This window comes from Oncorhynchus mykiss, chromosome 8 (genome assembly GCF_057628025.1).
Source record: "Oncorhynchus mykiss isolate SJ-2025 chromosome 8, ASM5762802v1, whole genome shotgun sequence".
Classification (NCBI taxonomy): domain Eukaryota; kingdom Metazoa; phylum Chordata; class Actinopteri; order Salmoniformes; family Salmonidae; genus Oncorhynchus; species Oncorhynchus mykiss.
Genome location: NC_143029.1, coordinates 33,217,914 through 33,235,747, shown reverse-complemented (window position 1 = coordinate 33,235,747; position 17,834 = coordinate 33,217,914). Strand labels below are relative to the sequence as shown.

Sequence of the window (17,834 nt, the reverse complement as noted above, 5' to 3'; positions counted from 1 at the left end):
TTTCCCAAGCAAGTTACATGAGGAATGAGGATTAAGTGCAGAGATTTTTCACCTAGTTGTCTTTGAAACCTGCAATCTTTCGGTGACTGGCCCAATGCTCTTAACTGCTTGGCTACCTAACACCCTGATGTGACTAAGACAAAACACACAAGGAAAAGACAAATGGTCTCCGTGTTTATATAGTGACGGCAGGGCTAGGTGAATAGATCATGGAAGACTTAAGGTGAAAAACCTTAGTGAATAAAGATGCTCAAACAAGCAACTGCATCAGTATTGGGCGTTCCAACTCTAAAATGCATGACTTAAAACAAAAACCGGGAAATGCATGTGGTCTAAATAGTGACATTGGGGCTAATTCAAACTGCAGTCGGATGTTCTCACAGGTGAGCGATTCAGCCCATGCTTGGTGAATAGCACTTGGTTGATCTCTGGGAGCAGGACACATAAACAAGATTATGCTCGACAAAAGTGAGAATGAATAAATAAATCACAGCAAAGGAATGTAGTCTGTAAACTAGAAAATTAAACACGCTGCAAACATCCTACTCCCATTGATAGGATTAAAGTGGCATTCGCCAGTATGAATGACATTTGTGGGTCCTGCCTTTGACTATTAGATTTACACTTGTCCTATACATGTTTGTAGCCTTAATTTGCTTAGAATAACCTTAAACGCTAAATCTCTCCTAGTCCCAGAATGACTAGATAGCTCGTGACACATCTGTTCATGCTAGCTAGCAACAGATCCTGTTGCAACTACAGTAGCTAGCCACATTAAAAGGTTGCCGTGTTCAGCTGTCATTTCACAGCTTGGAATGATGGTATCACATATTACAAATAAATACCTTATTTGATAGCATTTTGTCAGATGGAGATCCCTCTCGCTGTCACCAGCTTTCTACTTACTACCTAAAATGCACATGTGATTGGTGTTCAGAGATTCTACACAATTTGATTGGTTCAGTTTAAAACTTGGCAGCAATTACCTGTCCTGCTAGCGAACATAAGTATTTTGAAGAAATGTGCAAGAGTTGACATTGCCAAATGGAAATGTGTTGAGCAGAAATACACTATGTAAAAACCAGCTCCTCCCTCGACAGCGATCTTTCTCACCAACTAAAGCAGATGGCTTGAGCCCACCACCAGAATACATTGACAAATTGACTAATCTATTTCATTCTGCATCAGTGAATGTGCAAAAACACATTGTGAATACTACCATTTCATGGAGGTACAAAAGCAAGTCTGAACAAACCCTCTTAGCAGTTGTTAGATGTCAATTATCAAAGCTGCACCAAGTGTAGTTATGAGGTAACATTCCTACTGTTTTGGATATGAAGTTATTTCTGTCTGAAAGGCCATCAGCCTTGAACATGTATGGACTAGCATGACTAACCCCCCCACCCCCAGAGAACAGAGTTAACAGTAAACACATTTATTTTGTCATCTGCACTTTACAGTTGGAATTCGGGGAACTCAAAAACAACATCTTTGCCTGTAAGCTTCTTGTAGACGCCAGAGAAGGTCTCAACCTAGAAAATAGAAAAGCAACCACTGGTTAACCACTGCATAGACTAACATTTATAGGTCAATGATTTTGTACAAAACACTAAAAACAGACGTCAAAAAAAAGGTTGTACACTGCATGGTTTAGCCCCCCAGTCACAGCCCAAAGGGCTCTGGGAAGATGTAGGAATATACAGAACGCCGTCCTCACCAGCCCGAAGGCCGGGGACAAAGCTTGCTCTCCAACGTCGTGGAACGGGACTGTACGTCACAGCACTGTGAAGCGCTACGCTCCCATACGCCACAAGGACAGAGCCATGTGAGAGCAACCTCACAGGATGTCCACGTTGGGGTTAAGTTGGGTGAACTAGCAAACTGCTACACGACACTCACTTTGTGTTCAACGTTGTTCTGCTGAGCCTTGTCAAGGTGGACCTTGATGAGCCGACTGCTGTCCAGTTTCACGCGGATCCTCTTGCCAACAATTTCACTGGGGAAGACCAGGTCTTCAAGTATGGCATCATGCACAGCTGTCAGAGTACGGCTGGAGAAATAAATCAATTTGCATTAGACATATGGCAAATAAAAAAAAATGCAATCCTTATAAAAACAATTCTCCTACCACCTGCCTCATTCAAAATTACAGATTCTTTATACGTCTGAACGCATGTATTGGAAAGAGAAAGTAAATCTAAACGCTATGCAGATGTCTCAATCACATCACTGGAGACAAGCAGAGTCTGCTTTAGATAACGCAAGGTAATAAGAGTGAACGTTGATTTTGCATCATACGGTTAGTCTCCGGGTCATCTTGTAACCGTATCGATTTATTCAAAATCCCATTCGAAGTTTCAAGTTGTCACATTCTGAAGTAGAGAAGCGCCTTTCTCGCGAGCTCTTTCCCAACAACGCAATAACAAATATCAGTATTACAAAAAGATCAAAAACACACGAGAAAATACAAGCTATATACTGGGTACGTTTCAGGGTCAGTGCCAATACCATATTTACAATGTGCAGGTTTACTGGAGTGGTAGAAACCATATACAACATGTTAGTAAAATTGTACACTGCATGGTTTAGCCCCCCAGTCATGGCCCAAAGGGCTCTGGGAAGATGTAGGAATATACAGAACGCCGTCCTCACCAGCCCGAGGGCCGGGGACAAAGCTTGCTCTCCAACGTCGTGGAACGGGACTGTACGTCACAGCACTGTGAAGCGCTACGCTCCCATACGCCACAAGGACAGAGCCATGTGAGAGCAACCTCACAGGATGTCCACGTTGGGTCCAAAATTGGCGAGCAATTATGGCAGCACCAAATATGACAGAAACAATTTGAAGTTTAAAACTAGTACCCATTCCCACCAACTTTAAAGCCATTTAATTGTCTCTTCCAAACAGTATGTAGTCGTGCACATGCAGGTATGATAATGTAACTCACCTCCTGGGACGCTTCTGCTTATTCTTGATACGGCTTTTCCTCGTTGGTTTGGGCAGGATTCTCCTCTGCAAGTTTAATGAAAATATTAAGGATTACTAATTTACATAGGCAGACTTTAAAAGCCCAAGAAGCATACTTGATAACTAATGTACACTGCATGGTTTAGCCCCCCAGTCACGGCCCAAAGGGCTCTGGGAAGATGTAGGAATATACAGAACACCACCCTCACCAGCCCAAGGGCCGGGGACAAAGCTTGCTCTCCAACGTCGTGGAACGGGACTGTACGTCATAGCACTGTGAAGCGCTACGCTCCCATACGCCACAAGGACAGAGCCATGCGAGAGCAACCTCACCGGATGTCCACGTTGATAGTAATGTTACAATCACAGCATGTACACCACATGACCAAAAGTATGTGGAGACCTGCTTGTCGAACATCTCATTGCAAAACTCATGGGCATTAATATGGAGTTTGTCACCTCTTTGCTACAATAACAGCGCTCCACTCTACTGGGAAAGCTTTCCACTAGAGAACATTGCTCGGCGGTCTCGTCCGGTGAGCTTGTGTCGCCTACCACTTTGCGGCGGATCCGTTGTTGCTCCTAGACGTTTCCACTTCACTTACAGTTGACCGGGGCAGCTTTAGCAGGGCATACATTTTACAAACGGACGTGTTGGAAAGGTGGCATCATATGACAGTACCACATTTAAAGTCACAGCTCTTCAGTAAGGCCAGTCTACTGCCAATGTGTGTCTATGGAGATTGCATGGAGGTGTGCTCAATTTTATACACCTGTGAGCAATCGGTGTGGCTGAAATAGCCAAGTCTCAAAAAGAACCCATTCTGTTAGCTTGGTTCACAGCAACAGCTATGCAAACTGCCCCTGCAACTCAGAAAACAGGACCGCTGCATTCTTACCTGTGCAACGAAGACGACATGTTTGCCGCTGAACTTCTTTTCCAGCTCCCTCACGAGTCGCACCTGAATTTTCTGGAAAGATTTCAGCTGGGGCACTGGGACAAAGATGATGATGGCTTTCCTGCTACCACCAACTTCAATTTCCTGAGGGAGAGAAATATTTATTTGAACTTACGGAGGCAAATACAAACACTTTAGTAGATTGTATTTTTTAGCTGTCTGGATGAAAAAGTATGCACTGCATGGTTTAGCCCCCCAGTCACGGCCCAAAGGGCTCTGGGAAGATGTAGGAATATACAGAACACCGTCCTCACCAGCCTGAAGGCCGGGGACAAAGTTTGCTCTCCAACGTCGTGGAACGGGACTGTACGTCACAGCACTGTGACGCGCTACGCTCCCATACGCCACAAGGACAGAGCCATGTGAGAGCAACCTCACCGGATGTCCACGTAGGGGTTTAACTCAAATAACCCAACACAGCTCGGTAAGTACAACACATGCTCCATGTGGTGCCGTGCATGATCCTTACCTTTGCAGCAGTGATGTTCAGCTCCCTCAGCTGAGCCTTCATGTCCGAGTTCATCTCCAGCTCGAGAAGAGCCTAGAAAGGCAGACATGTTGAATACTGCAAACAGCATTAGCCAAGTGACTAAGTTAAAGGAGTTGTTTAAATTAGCCATACATGCAATAGCTAACATATTAGCCATTGGTTACCTGGGAAATGCCAGACTCGAACTCATCTGGCTTTTCGCCATTGGGCTTCACGATTTTGGCGCTGGTACTGAACATGGCCTATGTTTCTGGAAACCAAGACAGACCAGAAAGCCATTTGAGCATGTTGTACATCTTTGGGCATAATTGAATGTTTCAGATGAAACTAAACTGCAGCAAAATGGTCCATGCTGAACGCCATCTCACCATACATACATACATGCAGTTACTAAGTTGACTAGTCAGTATAACGACAGTAGTTTGGCTCATCCAGCTACGGTTGATCAAACGAAGTCGACACTGGTTGGTTCCAATCTACACATTCAACCATATGATCTCGCAAACAACCGAGCAAGTAATTGCATTGAATCAATATAACTTACGGTCGCATGTCCCCAAGCAACATTGTTGGCTAGTCAGCGTTAGCCGGCTAGCAGTGTCTTTCAACCCATGTTCCTTATCATATGGCTAACTTTAGTTAGCAGCTAACACCAGGGAACACAGTACTCAAACATACACCATATTTCAAGTCTACAAAGTAAAATACTAAGCTACGCGGTTAAAAAACGGACACGTCGATTGACTACAAGCAATTATTCTAGGAACACATGGGCCTCAAACCGCGCCAGTTATACTACCAGTCCTTCCTTCCGAGTCATTCGTTAGGTCTATCCTGAAACACTTCATAATTCACTACACACCGGCCATCCAAAAGCTGAAATATAACAATCTAACGCATCAAACGTCTTGCATGCACTCTGATACAAAATACAGGGGATTTGATGCACATGTACAACATTTTGAAAAGATATTCCGAAATTGGGAGCATGATCATAACCAACCTCAGTCAACAACGGCCAGGGAAGAGGCCGGAATCTCGCGAGAGGTAGCTAGAAGTACTTCGCGCTAGGGAGTCATGGGATCGCGGAAGTAGCTGTGATTTTGAAGACCTGTTTTTCTTCATCACCCAGCAGATAGTCTATTTCGAAAGCAAAAGTAATTAATTCATGCGAATACATAGGCAAAGGAGAAGCATAAGTACGTCATGTTACAATGTATAGCTAGCTAGCTAACTTTTATATGTTTATATGTTGACATTACGCTTGTCACACAGAAATAACATATTTGCTTGTCAGATAGCGGCTAGCCTAACGTTAGCTAGCCAAATATGTTTTTGTGTTAACTAGCATGCTATCTGCACTGTTTACAACTAGCTAATCGTTTTCCTAGCATTTCAACACATAGAAAGTTAGTTTGTTCACATTGCTCAAGTTAAGTTAAGTGCAATGACCGGTGCCTCCATTTTCAAGTAATTGCTGGTCTAAGTGATGTTCAGATTGACTGGTCTGTATAGTATAGTACGCAGGGCAGTCTGCAATGGCACAGAGGACATCGTGAAAGGCACATTCTTCTACGCTGTGAGGAAAGGATTCAAACCTGGCGTTTACAAAACCTGGTGAGTTGTGGTGTAGTTGCTAGCTAATTGCAGCTGTGCTGTGTCTTAAAACTCATTGACATTTATATGATCATTTCTAGTCCCATTTATTTTCATAGAATTGCATGTGTCTATTTTTTTTTTTTTTAGGGATGAATGTAAGAGCCAAGTCGACAAGTTCCCATATGCCAGCTACAAGAGGTTTGCAGCAGAAAAGGATGCATGGGCATTTGTCAGAAGCCTAGCAACCTCGATAACGCCAGACCTGTCAGAGGGTAGATACATTAGATGGCTATGTTCTTTCTCTATAGGTCGCTATACTGAAATGGCAATACGATGGGTGCTGATGTTACTGGCTCTAGGAATGGGCAGCACGTCTAATCATTAGACAACTAGTGCACCATTCAGGCATGGCAAAATCAGACTCGCACTCAGACCACAATATTATCTTTTAGGAGCCAGCTATGAGGCAACACTCCCTAGAAGAGCACCGGAGGCCCTTGAGTACATACCCATTGGTCAGAAGAGGCACTATGATCACATAGACGAGGAGGAGGTGTCCCCTGCCAAACAGAGTCAATACAGCAGCCCATCTTCAAAAAGCTCTGATGGATTCACCTACATTGGTACAGACATTCTCATTGTGTTGTTAATGTTGCAGATTGAAATGGTCACTGTCAATGTTATTGGGGTGAATAAAGGGGGGGAAACAAAGTGTTGTCTTTTCCTCCAGGTGATGCAGTGGTGGTGTACACAGATGGTTGCTGTTCAGGCAATGGGAAGGCCGGGGCCCGAGCTGGCATCGGAGTGTACTGGGGACGTGACCATCCTCTGTGAGTTGATGCAGGCCTGTAGGAAATTATACTTCAAGAGAGCTTGACACAATAGAGTCCAGAAGTGTTCATGTTGACTGTCTTTATTGTAGGAATGTAGCTGAACCACTGGATGGAAGACAGACCAACCAGAGAGCCGAATTACAGGCAAGTACTGTGTTAATGTCATATTTGCTTTAGTTGTGAACTCTAAACCAGATTGTTATTATTTTCGACTCATTGAATTGCCACAGTTCCCTTTAGATTGTAACCAACCCCACGAGATGTAATCTCACGTTTTGCTTCTAAATAACAGGCAGCATGTAAAGCTTTGGAGCAGGCCAAAGAGATGAACATCAAGAAGTTGGTGCTTTATACAGACAGCAAGTTCACCATAAACGGTACATATGTGCTGCTTACAACACTCTACCAACACTATCAGCAAGGGCCTGACTAAATGTGGCATGGCATCATGTAATGCTGCAGGCTTGATGCTGCAGCTAATGTTACTAGCTAGGCCTACTGTGACCATTGGATGAGAAATCCAGAGGTCCCTACCCTCTGACCTTCTCTTCCAATGGGTTTTGAGGAGGAGGTGCAATTAAGAAAAGGCATATGTCGGTGTTTTTTTCCATCAGGTGTCACCAGCTGGGTGAAGAACTGGAAGCAGAACAACTGGAGGCTCAACTCTGGTGGCCCCGTCATCAACAAAGAGCACTTTGAAAAACTTGACAAGCTGAATGAAGAGCTGGAGGTTGTATGGGTAAATATCAATGTTGCTCTACATATTTTCACTTCAGAGATTCAGTACGCAAGCGTTTTGAGTTTCAGACTAGAACAGTGGTTCCCAAACTAGAGGTCACGACCCCATGAGGGGTCACCTGATTTGAAGATGTGATGGCAGGAGAAACTCCCAAAAGCCTGGTGAAATATTTTAATAAAAAAAAATATACGTTTATCATTATAAGTAATGTTTGTACCCACATCTCAAAAACATTTGTGGTTAACCACACAAAAAAATGAACTGTGATGCAGTCGCCTTCACGAAATACATTTGTTTTGAAATGTATTTGTAAAGCAAGTTGGATGTCCTTAGTTCATTCAGTATTCCAGTTTCTATGTCGGTCCTCTTTGGGATTGGGTTGGCAGATCACATCCAACTTTAAGGTGCATACACCGCCACATACTGTACTGTGTGAGACCAGTCACAGCCTACCTATATTACATTCTCTTCATTATTCCTGTTCCTTAAAAGGAACAAAATAGCACCACCAACTAACCCTGCAGTATATACCACCATTTCATAAAAATCACCACCCCATTAACTTCTGCAGTAAAATCTTATATACCCAGGTACTCCTCTGCAGCTGCCACCTACTAATTAAAAACCCACTACCCGATTCCTATACTTTGATCCTATCTGCTCCTGCACCATGCAAACGGCCTGGGAGGACAGGACACCTACACACTAACTCTTCTGAAGTCAGATCTCTTATACCAAAATACTTCTCTGCTATTTTATCTATTTTCCATGATTTATGTTAAGTTTCTGCAATACAATTGGTAACCATTGCTATGAACACTCAGAAGCCAACCTTACTGAAGCATAAATCACTCATTGCCCTATTCCTCTGCTCTGACACAAATCTACTACACATCCTCTCAGGATCCCTCACCCTTGACCCCTCGCCCCATCCCCCTCTACTTTCTTCACTGTCTCAGCAAACGACACCTTCTGCACTACTCTGACTCTGGCCACTTCATCCTGCCTCTCTCGCACCGGACACCTCCGATCCCCAGCAACATGGGCCCCCCTACAGTTGACACACACAACCTTTCCCACCAAAACTACACAATCCTCTTTACCATACCCTCCTGCACACTCCCCACATCTTGGAATCTCCCTCCTACACATTGCTGCAATATGACCATAAACGTTGTACCTCAAACAGTGCAGTGGATTCTGCACAAGACCTCTAACAGTATAACTGATATATCCTAACATGACTTTGTCTGGTAGAGACTGACTCGAAACTCAAAGACTGACAGTGACAGTTTCACCACACTCCCCACCGGGTCTGCGTCTTCCGGTGCTGGTACCCCTTGCAAATCTTCCGACGTAAAATCCTTGAGTCCCAAAAACGTTTCTGCCGCAGCCACAGTAATGTCCAGTTTCTTCGACTTCTTTGAGACTTGTGCCGTACAGTTTATAACTGTGGGAATGAACGCAACCAAATCCACCTTTTTAACACACATTATCTTTTGTCTGACAGCAAACATTTACTACAGTCTGTGGTGTGTCCACTACCATCTCTTCACTAGCATCACTAGTGTTCTCAATTATTTTAAGCGCCCCCCGCATAGGAGATTCGATTGACCGCTCTAACTGTCGCCACCTCAATTTCCTTCACCCTTACCGGGCACTCCAGGAACTCAGGATCATGATCCCCACCACAATTGCAACACCGTCGTTCTTCTACACACCGTTCTTAAGTATACGCTTGTTCGTCTGCACACACTTGAAACTTGGCCGTATCCTTTAAAATGTTTACACTGCAGTGGTTTGGGGACAAAAGCTCTTACGGCTTATTTTACTTAACCAAGCGTCACATACGTAGGTATTTACTCTTTATCAAAAAACAACACGACCGACAGACTTTCTTCTTTCTCTCCATTCGCCCAGTGGGTCAGACGCCAGAAACCAACGACACCAGGAATTATTTTCAGGTTCTCAAGCCTGAACATCTGTCGTCACCCCTGAGATGACTCCTTTGACGGTTGTTCTACTCCAAAGTTCAAAACACAAAACTTCTGTTGTCCGGATTCTTTTGAGCCCCACTGCAATTCTTCCTCAGTTATTCAGAAATACAATGAATCAAAATAAGACCACTCCTTGCCACTCGGACTCCACTTTTCCAAGCGCATATACTTCACCATTTGACACCTCAAAACGGGTTTTCCACATGCATCCTTACTGAACAACCGCATCCCAACAAGAAACGATTCATTATCATTAACACACGTATCCTCTACTCAAATGTTTTGGCCATTTCCTTTTTGTACTAGTTTTCAATACTACTGTTGTCCGTTTAGAATATTCGTCTTCACCAAATGTACTCGACGCGCTGCTCAATTCCAACTCAATATCCACTTCCTCTGTCTTCCCGTTCACCTCCGAACCGCCCCTCTGTTCTGTTTAAAGTTGTTTAAGCATTAGAAGTCCAGCTCTCATACATCCCTGTAAGAATGAAGGGGTCCACCGTAGCTAGGATCAGGGCCACCCAGCAAGTCAGTGAAAAATCGCTGAAGGTGAGAGGAGATGGCAGGGGATGTCCCACAGTCTGCAGTGAATGCCATGCAGGAGAAGGATCCCGACACACTAATAGTGAAGGTGGACTTTTTTCCGTTTTTATAGGGCAAGTGATGAATTGTACGAGTCAAACTAATACATCTAAGAAGCTAGACACCTAAGAAGCTAGATATGTGAAGGCGGCATAGATTTCTGGATCTCCAGGACTTTACAGACAAAGTGTTACAGGGAGTACTGAATGAAGAGCCCCCCCCCCCCCCCCCCCCCCCAGGTTCCTGAACCTGTGTAGTGATCTGAATAAACATTTAAATCTGACTGAAGGAGTACATTTTTTTTTTTTTTTTTTGAAATTCAGCGTAGTAGTGTGAATTTGGTTAGTGTTTTTGGTATTTAGTATGAATTTGTTAATTGGGGTCTGTTTTACTACCCTGTACAGTAGGTGGCAGTCATACACCTTATGAGTGTACTCTGCCAATAAACCTCGAAGAAGAAGCTCTCTTGCATCAACAAATGAGAGTGCCTTAAATTGGCTCGAAAAGGCTGGCCTACACTTGACTGTTGCACTTGTATCCTTCCCGTGGTGAATGGCTTCTGCCTCTACGCTGCTGCAAAATGTACCTTTTTTTGAGACCATCCTCGGCTTGTTCTTCGGTGGCTAGCACATTAAGTGAGCAGTGGAGAGTATTCATGGACGCCAAAGGAAGCCAAAAACCATAAAACTATGTATCTTTCGTCTCTGTGTTTCATAATTTCACAACAATTCGCAAAGGCTGAATGTATCTCACAGGAGAAAGCATCCGAGCGAGTGAAACAGCACCCCTCTTCAAGGGAAGCCAGCTTGGATTTGGCGTCTGTCCTAACAAATACGTTGTTAACAGAAACAACTCCAATTGTTGCATCTCGTGTTGTTGTCCTCCGGTGGCCAGCTAGCTAAAATTGGCCCTTTCCTAAATTAGCTATGGATGGAGACAGGGATTTGGACTTGTGGTTTTACTGAATTCTCCATACTGGCCAATGATTATAACGCCAATTCTGATCCAACCATTCATTCATAGATTGTTGTGCCCCTGTCCTGAGAGGATCAAAGTTCAATATGTACAGTAGATGGATGTAGAAGGCTAATGTTAACTAGCTAACGTTGCCCATGAATGGAAGTTAGGCAAGCAAACAGGTAGCCTAGGACAACAAAAAATAAAAACGTGGTACTACATGACAGAATGATAAACTGTTTCATCAGCATGAAAGAGAGTGGTATCCTTTGCCAGCTCATATCTATGTTAAGCAGGATTCAGGGCTCTTGTCTGCGTCCGATCCAAACACTGAAGGATGAGACAGCAGTGACGAGGTGTGCATTATCAACCACGCGCCCCCCTGACTTTTGAGAACCTCCCCAGGACATTTATGTATACCCATCTCCTTAGTGGTGAGTTAAGAAGATCAGAAATCATCTGACTGTTTTTGAAATCGACTGTCATAGCCCCAAATAAAGGTTGGTTGGGGTTGCAATACATTTCTGATATCGAAGTTGGGTCGTGGCCCAACAGACATTTGGGAACCCCTGCACTAGAACGTTCAGTCATGGATGATGCACAACTGAAATGACTAACAGTCCCCTTTTGCCTCTGACTATCTTCTCTCTCTTCTGTCTCCAGTTGCACATCCCGGGCCACGCTGGGTACCCAGGGAACGAGGAGGCCGACAGGCTGTCCAGAGCGGGAGCAGCGAAACACTTAGATTAGCCAAAGGAAGATTATCTCATTTACTGCTCCTGGGCAGTTCATTCAACATTTGGATTATGGTTTTGAATGGAATATGGGAATTATATATTGTCTGTTCTGTTGGGCTGCCATGTTCTAAATGTTATGAAATAACATCTACTTCCATCCTGTTTGACATCTTTATGGTTCTTTCTAAGTTAAGGAATGAATTCAGCTTGTGCTTGTACCGTATGAACATTTCTCAATATTCCAAAATCATTCCATTCTGATTGATGAAACGGTTCTGTAACCACTGTGTAATGTACACTTCAGACGGTAGATGGCGCTCTAGCTCATCAAAACAAATCCAATACCTCGGAATAGGACTGGCTCTCTGAATTACATTCCGTACTAGGCTCCTCTGTGGAAAGAGGATTCCTCACATAGAAGATGGATTTCTCTGGTTTCTATGTGAGACATGCTGCATGTTGTGAGATAACGGCCACTTATGACATTTGTGTGTGTGATCTAAGGATTATTTTTCTTGCTCAAAAGCCCGTCTGTTACTAGGGCTAGTGGTCACATGAACGTTTCCCTCTTCTAAAGAAAAACAACACACGCTTCAAAGATCATCTATTCATGTATACTCTGACATGAAATGATCTTGGTGATATTCTCTTTGACTAGTTGGTGCACAATTCCATCTTCTCCACTTTACTCAGTCAGCTCTTGGCAGATACTACTTAGTCTTTCAGTACGTGTCTCATCCATTCAGTAAGCTGGTGTCTAGACAGTGGGCCTATACGTGTGCGAGGGAAAATAATGACAGCTCTAGCTGAGAGAAATCTCCATATAGCCTTTCCCCTCTGTGAGGTTGGTGATTGTAGAAAACCAGAGCACCAGGAATGACTGTGCCTGTCTCTGACCTTAGCTGGCTGGCTTCTCCACGGCACGCTCCCGGCTTGTCTGGAGATGTGAAGTCCTGCCTGGGGCTGGGTGTTGGGAGATGCTGCAGTCGGAGGTCGATGCGAGACGGGGTGGAGAGGGGGTCACGGCACTTCACCACATCAGACTGAAGCTCGTTAGGGCTTCGTCTCAACACATTTGCTCCATCAGCAAATATGCTGCTCAGGTATTCATCTGTTTGACACCGCCTCTTCTATTTGGCTCTTGTGGCTAACTAGCTCTTGTCGCCTAGTTGTTTCGTTTCGCTTGCCAAGCTCAGGGCAGGTCAGTCACGGCGGTTGACCGAAGAGACTTCTGCGTTGGTTACTGTTAAGAGCGCTGGGTGTTGTCTGCATGAGTAACTCACAGTAAAATCTAGATTTCAAGATGGTGTTCTATCAGGGTGTTGACTGCCACAGTGAAGGATATTGCAAAGCCCTGTGGTTATACAGATCATCCATTTGAATCTGTTCTTGTTTTTGGTATAATATTGAGTTCTCTGTGTGTGGCTTGAGGATAAGTATCTAACGCTATTCATCCATGTGAGATGCAGGGGAGGAGTAGTAGACTTGAGTCCTGAGCCCTAGTCGTTACCGCACATCTGGTGCCGACGCAGTTCAGAGACTGCTGGCAGCTGACTCTTGTCATGTGCATTAGAAGATGTATGGAGAATGATTCTCTCCTAACGAATCCAGCAATTGTGTGTGTGTGACGGTGGGAAACATCAAGGGAAGCCACTCTTTGTGGAAGGCAGAGGGAGTCACAATCAAACATCGTGGCAGCCGCCTCTGTGGAGCAAAGCGGCACCTCGGAACAGAACTGACATCTGTTTCCATGACAGCTGTCTGGATCAGCCTAACTAACTCCTGCCTTAGAACTAATGTGACCGTTTGATTTCGCAGTGAAAGGAAAGACATTCTGTCAGCAGTACTCACTCAGTATTGTTTGGTTTCCGCGAATCGAGAGGTAGTCGAACAACAAGTTCGTTTTTATCATCTCAACAGGGTGAGCTAATGCCTTTCAACCTGCTGTCGTCATAGGACATTAATTGGAGGTGGGGAAATAAGGGGCCGACATGAAGGGAATAGGAGGTGAACAATGTTGAGAGAGACTCTTCATAAGCAAGAGAAGAAAGGAAAAGTGAGAAGAAGAGAATGTGCACATGCAAAGAAACTTGGAAGCTAAAGTCATTGAAAAGTATGAGCAGATGAATCTCGCTACCCACTGTGCCACGGGAGGTTACTTCATCAGCCTCATTAGTATCTCTCTGTCCCTCTCTTTACCGGCATTCAGTCTCTCCCACCGTCTCTCTGTTTCTGTCTCCCGGCCTCTCATGCTGTCTCTCTCTCTCCCACCGTCCCTCAGCAACCTACTCCTCTCCTCCTCCCCTTCTTACCTCCATCCCCTCCTCCTCCCACACGTCTTCCTCTCGCCTCATCCTCCTCCCCTCTCTGGTAAGTGTCGGGCACGACTGGCAGACAGGCATCCAGGCCCTGTCTTGGCATGGTGCCCCTGGAGTAGACCCTGTGAGGCTGGGTTACTGTAGGCAGTAGCCAGGCCCAGTGTGGTCACCTCAGAGCCTGACAGCTCACTCCCAGAGACATGCACCGCTGGCAGAGGGGGGAGGGCAGCGCCAGCCTGCTGTCTGCATGTGAGCCATACCCAAGAGGGTGCTTGACAAGGTGAGAGGCTGGCACTGCGGTACTCTGCAGCTCCTCCTCTCAAGGCTGCCTCCAGACCCCCCCCTCCCTCCTCGGAACACACCTGCTCAGGAAGAGGAACACTCTCCTAACTCATCCTGTAGCTTGTCGAAAATTGCAGGTATCAGATGGGGTTTTGTGTCCATCTGAGAATAGCAGACAGGTGGTTTAGCCCAGTTTCTTACTCTCTGTAGATTAGACGTATCGATCAATTACAGCAAGTCTTCACTTTCTACCATCTAATTACACAAGATCCATAAAAAGTAACAGGGTTCAGTTGATAAAATGTCCCCCCCTAAACCAGCGTTTGTGGGTCCTCGTCGAGACAATATTTGGAGACTGAATACTGTGGTCATGAATTTTGAATTCTATAAGCACGTTAGCTCTATTGTCTAGCTGAGAGGCAGAGTTTTCTCCACTCGAGCTAGGAAAACTCCACACTGGTAAACTGTCAGTCTGTGTCTTAGTCCCGCTGTTCAACCCATAGCTTGATGAGGAGTCTGAGAACAAGGCATTAGCTTGTGCCAGCATAGAGACATTTTTAAGTCTCTCTTCTCCACAGGCTGCTTGGGATGAAAAGCTCCAGTTTGTGCCTGTGGAAAGAGAACGGCCTTGAAGTTGTACTGTCCCCTGCTGGCTTGTATAAAAACATCTACACAGACACGCCGCAGTAAGAAATAACTATTATGAGAGTATTACGACTGAGTTTTACCTGGACACAGTCTAGCATAGCAAGGCAGCAAAGTTTGGTCTAGAATTGTTCAAAATTGTAGTAATTACTTTCATCACAGATAGAGGACACATTGTGAACAAGGGTTTCTTTGTAATGTTCAGGTCTGAGGCAGTTGGACTGGCAAGGTTACTGAAACATTAGATCATAGGGATCAGTGCTTTGTGCAGAATGTGTACATTGACTTCAGGGTCCCAATAACATTTCTTTATATTAAAGGGACAGGGCAGTTATGTGATTTTCCTTTTTTGATATTTCGATCTCCGTGTGGAAATAACACTGACATTGTGAAAAATGATGCCCTTTCTGTATAAGAGCTGTTTGAAACAAATGCCTGGATATTCAGTCACTTCAGGTGGTATGAAACTTGTGTCCCACATCATGATGTCACAATGTGATCTGTTTATAATAGACCAATGTCTGTTCATCTGGCTAAGGATGGTCTAAAGCACACCCCCTATCAGCCAATCACGGCGGTGCATGTAAATATCTTTAAATGTGTTTCATAACGCCCACACAATCAGACTGAGCAATTCAAGGGCCAAATGAAGTTCAGGGAAATAAATGCTAAAAAAAAAAAATGAAATAAGCACACACACTGATTAGACATGCAGTGATGATTTAAAACATAAAATTACAAAGACTGCGTGGGTTCAGCTTATTATTTTCCTTTTGTTGGTTTCTTATGTTGAGTCAGAGAGAAAGATAGCAGTATGATATGTTATGTGACTATCAAATGCAACCTTCATGTTGCCTTGGAAATATGTTGTCCTGCCAGCATGCAACTGTGTCAATGGAACTGTGTTTGTACCAGTCTTGTCTTTCTCTTTGAGAATGCTATATAAACCACATTATTTATAGAATATTATCGTACAGAGCCTGTTGCAGTTATAGTAGGTGTGTTGATAATATGTACTCAGGAGAACATACATCAAGTGCAACAGTAGGGCACTAATGACAATGATCTGTGCGCCTGTCTGGCATGTAATGACTTTGTCATGTCTGGGAAGAGCCATCTATCTGTGGACCAGCTGAGGGTATGTCTGCCAGCCCCCCTCTCCTCCTACACTGTACCCTTCAGCATGGTCCTGCAGCTTTCAGCACTCCTTCCAGAGAACAAAACGGGGAGTATCAGCCGTCCAGGGTAATAAAAAGAGCGAGAAGGAGAAAAAAGACACAGAAAGAGAGGATGGGGGGGGGGGGACAAATGGTCCCATTAAAGTCAGCAGCTGCTTGCTCGCCTGTGCTCGAGCCGGTCCAGTCGGCCCTGCCGTCCCATAATGATGCCAAGGTCAGGCGGGCCGTGCAGCGCGCCGCTGCAGTGCCATCCATCACCCGCCAGGGCTCTAATTATCCTGCAGATCCCTAACCAAGCGTGAGATGTCATTACGCAGATGGGAGCTCCTCTAGCTCTCTCTTTCTCTGGCCGTGTTTGTGTGTGTGTGTGGGGGGGGGGGGGGGGGGGGGGGGGGGGTGACAGGAGGAGGAGGACAGGGCTGTCACCCAGCTCTCGGTACATCCAGTGCCTCGGAATTGTCATTAGAAGGGGCAATGTAGCTCAAAATAGCAAAACAAAAAGCTGCATTCTCAGAACATAATGATTCAATATTTCTGTACTGCACTTCTACACAAAGCTGACGTCGACAAGCTTAGCCAGACCAGCAGAGCATCAAAATGATTGTAGGACAAGCCCGGGTCCATAATCCTAGTACTTTCCCCTCCATATCTCATGGCAGTGTTTATTCTTCTCAGCACCAGAAAGAAAACACAACCCAAAAACGATTTGTTGCTGTGAAAACATTGCGTTGAGTAAGTCAGAAAAATCTTCGTAATGCTTCTCTCACGGAGGCTAAAGAAAGAGATTTAATTGCTGCTATCAGCTTTTGAACCTAGGTTACCCTCACGCCCCAGGCTTTCCCTGTGCAGCACCTAGAGCACATATTTCATCGTAATGAGAGGTGAATTCAGGGAAGAAACTGTGGGGTGCAGGAACCCAACTGAGAAGAACTGTGTTAGGGGGGGGGGGGGGGGGGGTGTGACAGGAAGGAGCAGAGGAGATGGAGAAGACAGACTGAGGGAAAGATGTGAGAGACCCAGGGAAATGAGTGAGGCACTGAAAGAGAGAGAGGAGGGACAAGAAGAAGTGAGAAGAAATCGGAGCGACGCTAGGAAAAACCTGTGAGGAAGTACATGAGAAAAGAACAGACAGGATAGAATAAGAGGAGCAGGAAGAGTGACACAAAGAGAAAAGACAAGCAGAGGTGAGAAGAGACTTGTGCAAGAGGGAGTGTTTGAGGAGGGTGAGGAGACAGTAGGTCATAGGAGAGGGTGGGGTCATATGGGGTAGAGACTGGAGAGATGAAGGGGTTGTTGATAGGAGAGGTCAGGAGGAGAGGAGAAGGCTTTTAGTCATATTATTGGCTGCAACAGTACTCACCTCTCCTGTATTCACTGTAGCGTTAGACAGACATGGGAGTTGCTCCATAGGTCCCCCTGCCTGATAATCCAGTCTGTGACACGCAACACCCATTTCTATTAGATGTTATTGGGATTCAGTGAGCGGCTTCCCTCCGTCTCTTTCTCTCACACACACCCTTCCCGCGCACACACGTTCGGTCTCAATCTGG

General features: G+C 45.0%; 2 protein-coding genes, 1 long non-coding RNA gene and 4 other non-coding genes across 7 annotated transcripts in view; 1 reads left to right on the top strand and 6 right to left on the bottom strand.

Annotated features, from left to right (window-relative positions):
* The window catches only part of LOC149981504 (uncharacterized), a 205,070-nt gene that overhangs the window by 113,636 nt on the left and 73,600 nt on the right, over positions 1-17,834 (bottom strand). The window lies entirely within an intron of this gene.
* On the bottom strand, positions 1,420-4,667 carry rps7 (ribosomal protein S7). Its single transcript, XM_021612377.3, has 6 exons — positions 4,582-4,667; positions 4,397-4,468; positions 3,868-4,011; positions 2,949-3,013; positions 1,900-2,050; positions 1,420-1,532 (listed from the first exon to the last, which is right to left on the bottom strand). The coding sequence occupies exons 1-6, from the start codon at positions 4,654-4,656 to the stop codon at positions 1,455-1,457; spliced, it is 585 nt and encodes a 194-aa protein (XP_021468052.1). The 5' UTR covers positions 4,657-4,667; the 3' UTR covers positions 1,420-1,454.
* On the bottom strand, positions 1,633-1,857 carry LOC118965650 (small nucleolar RNA SNORA73 family). Its single transcript, XR_005053031.1, has one exon. It is a non-coding gene; the product is annotated as a small nucleolar RNA SNORA73 family (small nucleolar RNA).
* Positions 2,568-2,792, bottom strand: LOC118965649 (small nucleolar RNA SNORA73 family). Its single transcript, XR_005053030.2, has one exon. It is a non-coding gene; the product is annotated as a small nucleolar RNA SNORA73 family (small nucleolar RNA).
* LOC118965651 (small nucleolar RNA SNORA73 family) lies at positions 3,093-3,317 on the bottom strand. Its single transcript, XR_005053032.2, has one exon. It is a non-coding gene; the product is annotated as a small nucleolar RNA SNORA73 family (small nucleolar RNA).
* On the bottom strand, positions 4,097-4,321 carry LOC118965652 (small nucleolar RNA SNORA73 family). Its single transcript, XR_005053033.2, has one exon. It is a non-coding gene; the product is annotated as a small nucleolar RNA SNORA73 family (small nucleolar RNA).
* On the top strand, positions 4,664-12,023 carry rnaseh1 (ribonuclease H1). Its single transcript, XM_090243275.1, has 8 exons — positions 4,664-6,034; positions 6,164-6,288; positions 6,469-6,639; positions 6,747-6,846; positions 6,939-6,997; positions 7,146-7,226; positions 7,464-7,588; positions 11,788-12,023. The coding sequence occupies exons 1-8, from the start codon at positions 5,907-5,909 to the stop codon at positions 11,872-11,874; spliced, it is 876 nt and encodes a 291-aa protein (XP_090099401.1). The 5' UTR covers positions 4,664-5,906; the 3' UTR covers positions 11,875-12,023.